Source organism: Bubalus kerabau, chromosome 13, assembly GCF_029407905.1.
Source record: "Bubalus kerabau isolate K-KA32 ecotype Philippines breed swamp buffalo chromosome 13, PCC_UOA_SB_1v2, whole genome shotgun sequence".
In the NCBI taxonomy this organism is placed as follows: Eukaryota; Metazoa; Chordata; class Mammalia; order Artiodactyla; family Bovidae; genus Bubalus; species Bubalus kerabau.
The window spans coordinates 23,240,302-23,254,423 of NC_073636.1; the positions used below are offsets into that span (position 1 = coordinate 23,240,302).

Here is a 14,122-nt window from a genome sequence, read left to right on the forward strand (position 1 = left end):
TCAACAAGAAAATTTGAGCCAATAATTTTAACTTGCAGTAGTACTACCTCCTACTAGTATGAAAATGTTAATTTTACTTTTGCACTAATTTTAGATTGAGAAGTCACTTAGTAATTGTACAAGCAGAAAACTTTCTCCTGTATAAATAAGTCATAGGAGGAATATGTACTGTGTAGTGTGTTACCAAGAGTTTTTCATGATGCTCTCTTTAAAAGATTCATGTGCAAGTAACAATGCAGGCAACCTTGTATACACCTGTTAGCTATAAGGTGAGCTGTGCCATGCACTGGAACCCTAGCTCCAGCAGGCTAGGGCCTGTGTTTGCCATGTTCACTACTGTCTCCACTGCTAGCATAGTGCTTTGAACATATTAAGTGCTAAACATTAAAAAGGAAAAAGAGTGAACACTGTTAGTAATTAGTGATCTCTGAGAATGTACCATGTGTTTAGTAGTATCCTGTGTAGTTTTGTACTTGTCTTTCAAGAGTTTTTACCAGGTTGCAAGTGAAATTATTTTTTTAAAAGCTTTTCGTGTAGTATTACAGGCTAGTTTTAGGATATATAATTAGCTGGAAAAGACCATGGACAAGATGAAATTTGTATTGTACTTTGGAGTAGGCAGATAAAGAAGACCAGTATTATTATCAGAAAAGAAAGTTCAGGTATATTTGAAGGGTAAACTTTATAAAAACAAGAAGCTTGTGTTTGTGGGATAGAAGTAATGTTGATTAAACAGGGCAGGATGGGTTTATGGAGAGTAAGTCCGAACTTCTAGTAATGATATCTTATATATCTTGGAGCACCTAAGAGTTTCTAAAGGACTCTTTAATGACCATCTCATTTGATCCTTAGAACAACCTTGTGAAATAGACAGGACAGCTGCCTTTGTTGTGGTGGTGGTTTTTCCTCGTTTACCACCACTAGGTTATAAAGCAGATATACAATCAAGTCCTTATGATGTGATTCTCTTAAAATTGTTAGTTAGAAATAGCATTTTAAGAGTAGTCAAAGTTCTCTCATGACATGTTCAAATTACAGTAGAGCATACTGTTTTATAGTGACTTGCACAAAATTTACTCAAGGTTGTAAGTTTTGGCTTATAGAATATATGAAACTTTTGATTGAATTCTTTCCTACATATATTCTTTTGAGGTATTAACAGGCACCTGGTCTTTTGAAATGTTGAAAGTTAGGATGTTGAAAACATTGAAAGTTTTGGATGAATTGACATACTATATTTGTCCTTTACTCTTTTCCTGTTTTTCTCAATCACATTAGGAGAATTTAGGATTTACTAAAATGAAAGTTAGCATTTCTTTCTTCACAGAAATCAACATGTTATTTTTTCTGAGAAAAAGTTGGTATTCTTTAACTGATAAAGAGTCAATAGTTTAGCATTAATTTCTGTTCTTTGGGCATTCTCTGCCCTTTCAGAGTATATTCTTCCCTGTTTGTTTGTTTTTTTCAGTCTTAGTCGCTCGTTCTTTAATAGAGTGCTGTCATACCTTTCTCAGTTAAGATACCTGAAGTCTTTCAGTGATGGAATTCTTGAGTGGTAATAAATGCTGTAAAAAGAGATTCTGGAAAGGCAGTAATTTTGTTGTGATGCTATATACTTATTCTTAAGCTCTTAAAAGATATCACAAAGATAAGTTATTAATATGAGTAGATCACCTCTAGAAGTTTCTTCTGGTTTCTACTGAAATATGAAGTTTATGAAAGTTTGACTTGAGCCCATGTAACTTTGAAAGGGATCCTATTTATGTCATACCTACTTATATTGGTAAAGTGAAACTTAGAAGTCTTTTTCTGATAAAATATTTTAATTAAAAAATAGACTGGTTCTGTAAGCAAATAAGGGAATCATAAAGATATAAAGTATTATTATAATAGACTCATAAGAGTAGAGTTAGTAATGCAGTACTGTAAACCAAGGAGTAGATACAGTTAGTGAATATAATTCACATCTATCTTAATGACTTAGGTTAACGATTTTGTATACATTGATTATATTGGATTATAAGTGAAGAAGATATTGGATACAGCTAAGACTAGTGAATACCTTGGAATCTGTTTTCTTAGAAAATCCTGATATTTTTGGGTCTTTGATGACATGAAAATTTCTGGCCCTATGTTACGGCTATCTTTCTATAAAAATATTAGATCAAAAGCCAGAGTAGCCATATTCCAGTTTATTTCCCATTGACAAAGTCTTTCTGCACAAGGTCCTTTGATTATTTTTAGCACCATTCCAAGCAGATACCATTTATCTAGAACATAGCATGTCTATCTCTTCAGTTGCCTTTTAAAATCTCACTTGTATTGCATTTGTTAATGAAGCATTAAGGCAGCAAATTCTCCCACAATGTCTCATCTTTTTGCGTTATTTGGAAAGGACTTAAACTAAACTGGCCTAAGTGATTAATCTTTAAACTGTATCTCATATCAGTTTCTTTAATATTACAGTGATTGCTTTGTCTTACTTTTTAATTTCAAATTATTCAGAGTGGGCTCATGATTAGACTTGACTTTTGAGGTAGATGCGTGAATGATGGTTGCCTGGAAGGCTCTCTGGTACACATAGTTCCTACAGGTCATGTTTTTGGTTAACATAATATCCAGAGAATTCCCAGATATCCCTTCTTTAAAAATAACTGGCCAGTGGTGGTGGCCACATGTGAATAACAGTTGTTTCCAGATTAGTAGGCCAGATCTTTTGAGTCACAGCTTTCCCTTAGTCCTGGCTTTATCAATTATTTTTTCATGTGGAATATCATACGGAAATTTACTCCTGATTTCTGAGCAGATTTTCCTTTTAGCAGTGTTTTATTGCCTCATGTCACCCTCTGCTAGTTCTCTTCATAAGGGAGGAGTAAAGGAATAAAAGTAATTGCTTGTTCATTATAATCACCAAAAATGAAAGGTACAAGAGAATAAGCTGAGTGTGGTTTAATGAGTTTTACATAACTGTAAGTTATATAAAACTTACATAACAGTAAGTCATAATGGATTTCTGCTCAGATATAAACTAAATTTTCATACTTAAATTACAGTTTCTAATTGAATACAGCATTCATATATTTTTGATACATTGTTCTCATCTAATTATTTAAAATTATCTAGCCTAACTGTACTTCCTCATAGTAGTGTATCTATTTATTCTTAAAACATTTGTTATACAGATTCATTTGTAAGCCCTTATGTCTTTTCCTCATTCTTTGCCCACATATGCATGCACACATATTTCTACACTGTCTTGTTAAGACTGTGAGAATTACATTCTGTTTGGTCCTTGTACCCTTGACATCCCAATTACTGGCTTATAATTTCTGTTCACACAGTTCTATTTGCCCTTCTCAGCTAGACTTTGGATGAATGTTTTCCTGTTTTTCTGGCCCCTTTCTTTTCTACCCTTAAGTCACTGGCAACTTCTTTGCTGATTTCCTTTCTCCTCCCTCCCAACAGAAATTTCCATGCAGTATCGGCATGATGGAGCTTGTCCAACAACTAGTAAGTTGTCGAACTGGGTTGGTAACCCAGGCTTTTTGACTTCTACTCTAGTGCTTTTTCTAGTATATTACACCACCTCTGAACCCTTAAGTTTTAATTTTCTAAAATGCAGTTGGTTCTTAATTATGTAGGTTTCTCCTACAGTGATAGATTAACTTGCTGTTTTGTCTGTCCTGTGTTCAGAATACATATTACAGTGAAACTAAGACCAAATTTTGTTGATTACTGGCCTTTTAATATGGTGCTTCTGTTGCGAAATTGTGACTTTTGTTCCCCAGTGAAGTAATATTTTCAATATTTTGGTTTTCACTAATCTTAATGTTCATATATGTATATTGGCATTAGATAGCGTTTTTTGCTTAGACCACTTCATATGTTGAGACTGTTGTTCCAAAGTCTAGGAAATGAGAATGTTTGATCAGGTTAGATGTTAAAATGAGGTGTTTTTTTTAAATGATAAATATTGTTCAGTGTGACCAAAGGTGGATTTACCTATATAGAATTGTATCTTATTGTTACTGACATTCAGCAAGAAAGACATGAGACTACTAAATGTCTTTTTAAAAGTAGCTTTACATATATTTATTACTAAGGAAATTTATCATCATTATGACTATATCTGGCATACAAATTAGTAGATAATATATTGGCAAATGAAATGCAATATCTAGAAATTCATACTGTGTGAAGACTGAGCCAAGCTTGTAATGATTTAAGTAATGATACATGATAGACTTATTGAGATTTTATTATACTGATTCAGTCTATACCTATGTATTTCTTCTGTGTGTTTGAGAATGATCTTAACCTGAAGTCCTTTTTTCCTTACTTAAAAGCTTTCTCAGAGTTGCTGAATGCAATACACAATGGTAAGTTTTATTAGAATCTTCTCTGGTGGTTCGTTTATTACAAAGGTTGCCTTTTGTCGAGAATCCCAATTGAAAGCTTGCATGTTCTATTGATGATATGAAACCTAGCTCTGAATCAATTGTTCAGCACCATAGTGAAACTTTTTGTAGATTGCCTATAGGAAGATAATAGGTCAACTTCGTTCATCAGTTTGGCTTTTACTGTCTCTTTGTAAGGCAAAATGGTGATAGTGTTGTTTTTCCTTTATTAAAGTCTTTTTTCTAGTTTTGCAAATGTTTCTCCCATTCCCCCCACCCCTGCCCCTGGTTCTTTTGAACTTCTCTTACCAGTGCAGTTGATTATTGGTTTCTTCTTCAGGAATTAACTGCTGTTTTGCAACTGTGAATGTGAATTTTATTTTAGGATTAAAAACGTAATACTTTTGTTATTATACTTCTCTGTTTCATTGAGTGATTAAACAAAAGATAAGTGGGCTTCCCTGGTACCTCAGCTGGTAAAAGAATCCACCTGCAGTACAGGAGACCCCGGTTCAATTCCTGGGTTGGGACTATCCCTGGAAAAGGGATAGTCTACCGTCTCCACTGTTCTTGGGCTTCCCTCATGGCTCAACTGGTAAAGAATCTGCCTGCAATATGGGAGACCTGGATTGGGAAGATACCCTGGAGAGGGAACAGCCCACTCCAGTATCCTGGCCTGGAGAATTCCATGGACTGTATAGTCCATGGGGTCACAAAGAGTCGGACACAACCAAGCAACTTTAAAAAAAAAAGTCTTTTAGATTATGCCCAATTTGGGACTCGTATTTTTATAAGAGACTTGAATCTTTCATAGGATTAGGTTCTGAAATCAGAATATTAAGGCAAAGGCTACCATTAGTTTTTTTTACTTTAAAGATAAAATTTTGCAAAAATGTTTCTTCAGTTCCAAGAACCTTAACTTTTTGATGTTCAAAAAAATAAACCTCTTGAATCTACTGTCACCTTTTGTTGATTTTGATTTTTAGTCATTAACTGACAAACTTATTTGTTCAGTACTGTTAGTATGATTTCCAGGCAGTTTTCCCAGCACATTTTCATTAACTTCATGAAGTCTTGAGTGTTTTGCTAATGTAGTTTAGTTTGCATTGATTTGCATTGTATTTGGATTAAATTGTAAGATGTTTACAAATGTATAGCCAGCAAGAGACTTGCATGGTGAATAAAGACAGACACTTGATTTGAGGGTGGAAGTGGTTGGGATGGGGAACCCATAGGAGCATTATATTGATGGGTACATTTAAAAGATAACTCCTGCTTTCCTGTGTAACTTGGAATTGTGAGCTCTTAGAATAAATACTCCAGATAAAAAGGAATTCTTGAACATTTGTATCCAGAGGAAAGGGGATTAGCAGCATTCTTTAGAGTAAAGTGAATATGTTAACATTCTTTGATAGGAAAGTATAAAAACATCATTTTCAGTTTGCATACATAAATTTAGACTTGTTTTTTAAATTCTGGAATATTAGTAATTAATATTATAATTAATAATATTATTAATTTATTCTAGAAGTATTGTGAAAATGTGAAGAGTATCAGTTCAGTTCACTCTCTCAGTCGTGTCCGACTCTTTGCAACCCCATGGACTGCAGCACGCCAGAGTTCCTATCCATAACCAACTCCCAGAGTTTACTCAAACTCATGTCCATCAAGCCAGTGATGCCACCCAACCATCTCATCCTCTGTTGTCCCCTTCTCCTCCTGCCTTCAATCTTTCCCAGCATCAGGGTCTTTTCTAATGAGTCAGTTCTTCGCGTCAGGTGGCCATAGTATTGGAGTTTCAGCTTTAGCATCAGTCCTTGCAATGAATATTCAGGACTGATTTCCTTTAGGATGAACTGGTTGGATCTCCTTGCAGTCCAGGGGCTTCCCTGGTGGCTCAGAGGTTAAAGTGTCTGCCTGCAATGTGGGAGACCTGGGTTCGATCCCTGGGTCTGGAAGATCCCCTGGAGAAGGAAATGGCAACCTACTCCAGTATTCTTGCCTGGAGAATCCCATGGACAGAGGAGCCTGGTGGGCTGCAGTCCACGGGATCGCAAAGAGTCGGACACGACTGAGCGACTTCACTCACTCACTCACTCACTCACTCCTTGCAGTCCAAGGGACTCTCAAGAGTCTTCTCTAACACCACAGTTCAAAAGCATCAATTCTTTGGTGCTCAGCTTTCTTTATAGTCCAACTCTCACATCCATACATGACCACTGGAAAAACCATAGCTTTGACTACACGGGGTTAAAAAAAAAAGTAAGTACTGTCAGGTGCCACAGAAATCCTTTGCCATTAGTAACTGACAAAATACTGGTTATATTAATTTAATGGGGCAATTGTCATGTTTCTCTGCATGGTGCATGAAGTTAATGTCATGGAGTAATATAATAAACACAGATTTTCTTTAAAATCTTGGGTTATTTTATAACTGGAAGTTTGTACCTTTTGACCCCCATTACCCATTCCACCCCATCTACTGATGCACATTTAGGTTGTTTCCATGTCTTGGGTTTTGTAAGTAATGCTGCAGTGAACATGGCGGGGTACACATACTTTTCTGGATTAAGTGTTTTTGTCTTCTTTGAATAAATGCCCAGAAATGGATCCATGTTAGGCCTTTGTTTTGTTTTTTTAAAAAGAACCTCCAAACAGTTTTCCATAGTAGCTTCACCAGTTTATATTCTTACAACACAGGTTCCCATTTCTCCACATTTTCACTAATACTTAATTCTTATATTTTTGATAGTGGCCATTCTAACAGATGTGGGGTGATATCTCATTGTGGTTTTGATTTGCATTTCCCTGTTGATTAGCGGTGTTGAGCATCTTTTCATGTGTCTTTTGGCCATCTGTTTGTCCTTGAAAAAACATGTTTTCAGATCCTCTGCCCATTTTTTAGTCGGATATTTTTTCTCTTTTGAATGGTAGGAGTTGTTTACGTATTTTGGATATTATCCCTTTATCAGATATAGGTAACCCGTGAACAACTGAAACAACTGGGGGTTAGGAGTGCTGATCCTTGTTATCAAATCCAAAAAATCATAGTCAAGACTAGTATCAAGGAGTTTATCACCTGTGTTTTCTTCTAGGACTTTTATGGTTTCAAGTCTTACATTCAAGTCTTTAATCCATTTTGAGTTGGGTTTTGTGTAGACTATAAGATCCAGGTTCATCTTTTTGCATATGGATTTCCAGTTGTCCCAGCGCCATTCATTGCAAAGACTATCCTTTCCCCATTTTATGTTCTTGGTTCTTTTGTCACAGCTTGACCATATATGCTTGGGTTTATTTCTGGGCTCCCTATTCTGTTGCACTGATCTGTGTATCTGTTTTTATGCCAATACCATACTGCTTTGATTACTATAGTTTTGTAATATAGTTGAAGTCAGGGTACATGATGGTTCCAGGTTTGTTCTTTCTCATTATTGCTTTTGCTGTTTGGGGCCTTTTGTGGTTCCATACAAATTTAATTTTTTTTTTTTCTTCTATTTCTGTGAAAAATACCATTGGAATCTTGATATGGATTACATGGAGTCTGTAGCTTGCTTTGGGTAGTATGGACATTTTAACATTAATTCTTCCAGTTCATAAATATGGAATATCTTTCCATTATTTGTGCCTTCAATTTCTTTCATTAATGCCTTTTATTTTTCAGTGTAGAGATCTTTCACCTCCTTGATTTAATTTGTTCCTGGGTATTTTATTCTTTATGATGCAGTTGTTAGTGGGGTTGTTTTATTGTTTAGTTTGTTATCAGTGTATAGAAATGTGACTGATTTTGTATGTTAATTTTATATCCTGCAGCATTATTGAACTTGTTTATTCATTTTAGCATTTTTGTGGTGAAGTATCTAGAGCTTTCTATACAGTAAGTCCTCTACATCTAAACAAGTTCCATTCTAAGAGTACATTTATAAGTTTAAGTGTGTTTTTAAGTCCCAACAAAGTGAGCCTAGGTACCCAACTACCACAGTCTGCTACATAATACTGTGCTATAATAGGTTTATAATACTTTTCACACAAATAATAAGCAAACACAAAAATAAAAAATTTTTAATCTTAGAGTACATTACCTTGGAAAGTACAGTAGTTCATGCCAGACATGTGAACTAACTTACATGCATGCAAATATGAATGCACATTTGCATTTTTGAAAGTTTACAACTTGAAAGTTCATAGTAGGGGACTTAATGTAGTGTGTAGCAGCATACCATCTGCAAATAGTGATAGTTTTATTTTTTTCCCTTCCAAACTGATGTCTTTTTTTTCCTTATGGAATCACTCTGGACTTATATTTTCAGTTGTAAAGGTAAGTGTGGAATTGGCACCTAGTGAATTGATATTTAGCCTATGGAGGATTGAAGGAGAGTTGTTTGGATTTAGTTGGGAATATCCATATGTTTGTGTTTTCTTTTTTTAAAGTGTAGTAAAATACACATAATAAAAAATTTTCCATTTTAACCTTTTTCAATTGTGCAGTTAGTGTTAAATACATTCACAGTATTGTACAAGCAATCTCCAGAATTTTTCAGTGTTACAAAAACTGAAACTATAGTGATAAAACCGTAGCTCCCCATTCCCTGCCTCCTCAGACCCTGACAATCACCATTTTACTGTGTATGAATTTGACTACTCTAGATACCTCATGTGAATAGAATCATATAATATTTATCTTTTTTGTGACTGACTTATTTCACTCAGGCTCATATCCTCAAGATTCATCCATGCTATAGCATGTATTGGAATTTCCTTCCTTTTTGAGGCTGAATAATACTAATACTGCATAATATGAACATACCACTTCTTATCCATTTATCTGTTAAGGTATATTTGGGTTGCATCCACCTTTTGGCTGTTGTGAATAAGCTGCTTTGAATGTGGCTGTTCAAATGTCTTTGTATCTCATTTTACCCAGAAGTGCACTTGCTGGAGCTTATGGTAGTTATATGTTTTTAATTTTAAAAAATTTAAGTATTTGCGATACTTGTTTAAATTTACAACATTTTGTTAGTTTCAGGTATACAACAGTGATTCAGAATGTTTATAGGTTATACCCCATTAAAGTTATTAATACATTATTGGCTATATTTCCTGTGCTGTATAATAGATCTTTGTGACTTATTTATTTTTTACATAGTTAATATTTTTAATTTTTGAGAAGCTATTATACCGTTTTCCATAGTTGCTACACCACTTTACATTCCCACCAAGAGTGTTCAGGGTTCCAATTTCTTAATATCCTTGCCAACACTTGTTTTCTTGCTTTTTTTAATAGTAACCCTCAAAGGTGTCAAATGTTAGCTTTAAAATTTTTTCTTCTTCATTATATTGAACATCAAGCAATAAAAAGCTTGAGACTTGTCACCAGAGAAGGAAAGAAAAAGAATTTACATTCCATTTTATTCTTCTTATATTTGTTTTCTGTGGTTGTTCTAAAAAATTATCAGAAACTGAAAACAATGCACATTTATTATAGTTCTGTAGAAGTCTGACATGAATCTTACTGGGTCTGTTAAGGTGTGGGCAGGCTTTGTTCCTTTTTCAAATCTGTATAGGAAGATCTGTTTCCTTACATTTTCCAGCTTTGGAGGAGTGCCTGCTCTCCTTACCCTGAGATCTCTGTCTTCAGCGCCATCAATTTTGGGGGGAGTCTCTCATGTTTCAGTCTGTCTGGTTCTCAGATATACTTTGTGAGGACTCTGGTTATGTGGGGTTGACCCCGACAGTTCTGCTTCTCTGGGTCCTTAAGTTACATACATTTGTGTAGTCTCTTGCCATTTAAGGTAACACATTCATAGGTTGTGGACATTAAGGCATGGGTACTTTTGTGGGGGGAGGGTAGTATTCTGCATACCATATTCGCTTACAATTATTCTAGTGTACTTTAAGAAGGTGTTGCTTAAGTCATTTCCGAGGATTTGTTGAATAATTTTGGCTTTGCACCTTTTTTGTTAACTTTTCTCTCTCAAATTACTGGTGACCTGTTCTGATTGCCAATTCCAGGAGAGAGTCGGGTTTTTATCTTACTTGATTTCATTGCAGAGATATTGTTGTTCACTCTGTTTTGAAGCTGTTTGTATTCCATTATATCATTCTCCTTTATCTTTTTAATAAATTTATAGAAAAGTACATTTATAGAAAAGTACAGACATTATGAATTTATTACAGATATAACACCTGTTAATATTTTGCCTTATTTTCATAGATTCTTTTTCAACTTGAGCACTCAGGAATTTACTGCCAATTTAAGAGATAGCATGTTACCAGCACTGTTGAATACTCTTCACCATTGCATTCCCCATGGTTAACGACTACCCTGCATTTTGTTTATAATTCCTTTGCTTAGTTGTTTTGCATGTATGTGTAAAATTGTACTCCCTTATTTCTTTTTCCTACTTTGATCATTTTTTGGAGTAAATGACTTTTGATCTACTTCTTCAGTATCTTATTTTTTCCCCCAGCATCTTTAGTGAGATAAAATTTATTTAATATGAAAGTTACAATTTTAACCATTTAAAAGTATATAGTTCAAAGGTTTTTGGTATACAGTTGGCCCTTGAATATCTCAAGAGTTAGGGGCCCTAACACTCCTCACATGTAAAATTTTTGCATATAATTTATAGTTGGCCCTGCATATACAGATTTCTTTCCTATAGTTATTTTCACATCCATGAATTCAGCCAAGGATCGTGTAGTACTGCAGTATTTGCTACTGAAAAAAATTCACATGTAAGTGGACCCTTGCAGTTCAAATTCATATTGTTTGAGGGTCAACCATATTCACAATGTGATCAGTACCAGAATCTCTTAATCCCAGTATGTTGTCTTCCCCCTCTGTATCCTGGCAATCAATAATCTATTTTCTGTCTCTGTAAGTGTCTCCGACTTTTTACAACCCCATGGACTGTTGCCTGCTCACTCCTCTGTCTGTGGGATTCTCCAGGCAAGAATACTGGCATGGATTGCCATTGCCTTCTCCAGGGGATCTTCCCAACCCAGGGATCAAGCCCCCTTGGCAGGCGGATTCTTCACCACTGAGCCACCAGAGAAATCTGTCCCTCAATTTGGGTTCTGTCTCTATAGATTTGCCTATTTTTGGCATTACACATAGAGGGAATTTGTGTTTGGTTCCTTTTACTTGACTTAATGTTTTTTATGTTTAAACAAAAGGTTTATCTACATTATAGCACATATCAACACTTCATTCTTTTTTGTTTGTTTTTTAATGGTTGGATGATACACATTTTATGGGTATATACCATATTTGGTTTATCCAGTCATCAGTTGATGGACATTTGGTTGTTTCCAGTTCTTGAATAGTATGACTGATAACTGCTCTCAACTTTCACACAAGTATTTGTGTGAACATATTGGTTTTATTTTACTTGTCTTGTGTGTGTATGTAGGGTAGAATTGCTGGTTCATTATGGTGACTTTTTGAGGAACTACCAAACTCTTTCCCACAGCAGCTGTACCATTTTACATTTCCATTAGCAGTACACGAGGGTTCCAATTTTACCACATCCTCACCAAGACTACTACTTCCTTTTTTTTTTTTTTATAGCCATCCAAGTGGATGTGAAATGGTACCTCATTTTGGTTTTGATTTACATTTCCCTTATGACTCATGAATTAGCATCTTTTTATGTTTTTATTGGGCATTTGTTTTTTGTTTGTTTGTTTGTTTGTTTTTTTTTTTTTTTTTTTTTTTAGAAAAATTATATCTTCTTGGGTCAGTTTTTATATTTTGGATGTTTCTAAGAATTTGCCCATTTCATCTGGATTTTTAAATTTGTTGGCATATAGTTATTCATAATATTATCTTTATAATCCTTTAAAAATTTTTTTTCATAAGATGTGTAGTAAAGTCCCCTTTTATTCCTGATTATAGTAATATGAGTCTTTTCCTTTGTCAGTCTAGCTGGAGATTTAGCAGTTTTGTGTTTTTTTAAACCAACTTGTGGTTTCATTAATTTCCTATATAGTTTTCCTGTTCTTTATTGTATTTCTGCCTTTTTTCCCCCTTCTGCTTACTTTGAATTTCGTTTGCTCTTTTTCTAATTTCTTAAGATAGAAAGTTAGATTATTGATCTCAGATCTTTTTTTAAAGATGCAGATTTGACCATGTCACTGTGTTACTTAAATCCTGGTGTTGATGGGATAAATTCATAGTCCTTAACAAGGCATAAGAAGTTTTTCCTGGACTCACCTGCCTCTCCAGGCTCACCTTTCTCTCCTACTTCTTGTGGCATGAGTATATCCTAGTCAGTTTCCTGATAGACGGCTGTCTGCAAAAATCAGTGATTTAGACTTTGGTTGTATCTGCTGGTATGACCTTCCATCTGTCTTTATCTAAAGAAAGTAGAATTTAAAACTAAGCATAGATTTATCTCCTGAAATTTTTTTCCCCGTCTATTGACATTAACTAAAAACAAAAAACCTTGCACTTCTGGTGTACTTGGTGGTCTAATGCTTTATTCATGCTGTTTCTACTGCTGTTCCAGACAGTTGTTTTTGTTTCTGTAATCTGTATCTTAGTCATACTTGTCTCACATTTGTGGAGGGGGGGAAAAAACCCATAAACTCTTCTGTTAGAATGCTGAGATTCTGAAGCGTTAAACTGGATTACTTTCTTTATTCACCCTCTAGTATTGATACATCTCAAAATGTCTTGTTATACAGAACTTTATAAAATTAAAATTTGCTATTTCTGTAAGACTTGCTTTGAAAAACTAATGAAAGTATAAGCACCAAAGACATATTGTATGTTGAATAGTCATTTTGAATTTTGAGCGTATTTCTTGATTTGCTGTTTCTCATAGAAGATCTTAGGACTTAATGATGGTGGGTTTTTTGAAAGTGTGTAAAATATTCCATAAACTTTTGAAATTGGTATTTTTTGATAAGGAAGTAAGAATATCATCAATACAAAGAAAATTACTTTTAGGAAAGCACTTCGCCAAAATATATATTTTAAAAATAGCCTCAAGTAGGATGAATTCTGTTTTATGAGAGAAATTTAGGAAACTTGAGTTGAAATAATATTAAAATTATTGTCCTAACAGAAAAAGAGAATTGAATAGATAGGAGAAAGAATGTAAAAGCCTTTTAGTAAATTTTGGAAACTTTTAAGGCAGTTTGGAAAGGCAAAAAAAAATAGTCATTTGAGGGCTTTGAACAACAGTATTGTTGTTCAGTCGGTAAGTCGTATCTGACTCTGCAACACATGGACTGTAGCGCGCCAGGCTTCCCTGGCCTTCACTATCTTCTGGAGTTTGCTCAAAAAACAATGGGGCTAGGTGGGGAGTAAATTTTAAATAGGTGTCTGTGAAGTTAAGTGCCTTGTATTTCATAACATTTTGTTTCATGGTGGTACCTTAGAGCTAGCTAGCTTGAGTGATAGAATTTAGATTTTATGATATTACTGAACTCTAAGTTTAACCTCTAGATTTCATCTGGCAAGTACACTTAAAATAATGATGAAACAAGTACTATGTATACAGGATTGCAGTTTAGTTTCATAGTCCAGTTAAAACCTAGCACATCATCAGCCTGATTTTCATCATCCTATTTAAAGCGTGATTTTGCTCTAGTGCTTTCTAGGTGGTTTAATTATTTGTTTGTTTATAGTTTTTCTGCCTCACTAGACTGTAAAGCCTTGTAGCATAGGCAGTGGATTTTACTCTTTATTTCACTGGTATTTAACTTACCATCTAGTA

General features: G+C 34.6%; 1 protein-coding gene across 7 annotated transcripts in view; it reads left to right on the forward strand.

Moving 5' to 3' along the window:
- Positions 1-14,122, forward strand: part of MLLT10 (MLLT10 histone lysine methyltransferase DOT1L cofactor) — a 212,590-nt gene that overhangs the window by 152,636 nt on the left and 45,832 nt on the right. For 6 of the 7 annotated variants that reach the window (XR_008701429.1, XR_008701428.1, XM_055543773.1 and 3 more), the window contains exons 12-13: positions 3,466-3,510; positions 4,347-4,379. Coding sequence is in view for 5 of the 7 variants with exons in the window: in XM_055543773.1 (XP_055399748.1) it covers positions 3,466-3,510; positions 4,347-4,379 (78 nt within the window). In the remaining 2 variants the exon portion in view is untranslated. The remainder of the gene's footprint in view (positions 1-3,465; positions 3,511-4,346; positions 4,380-14,122) is intronic. The other variant, XM_055543777.1, reaches the window with a different exon arrangement.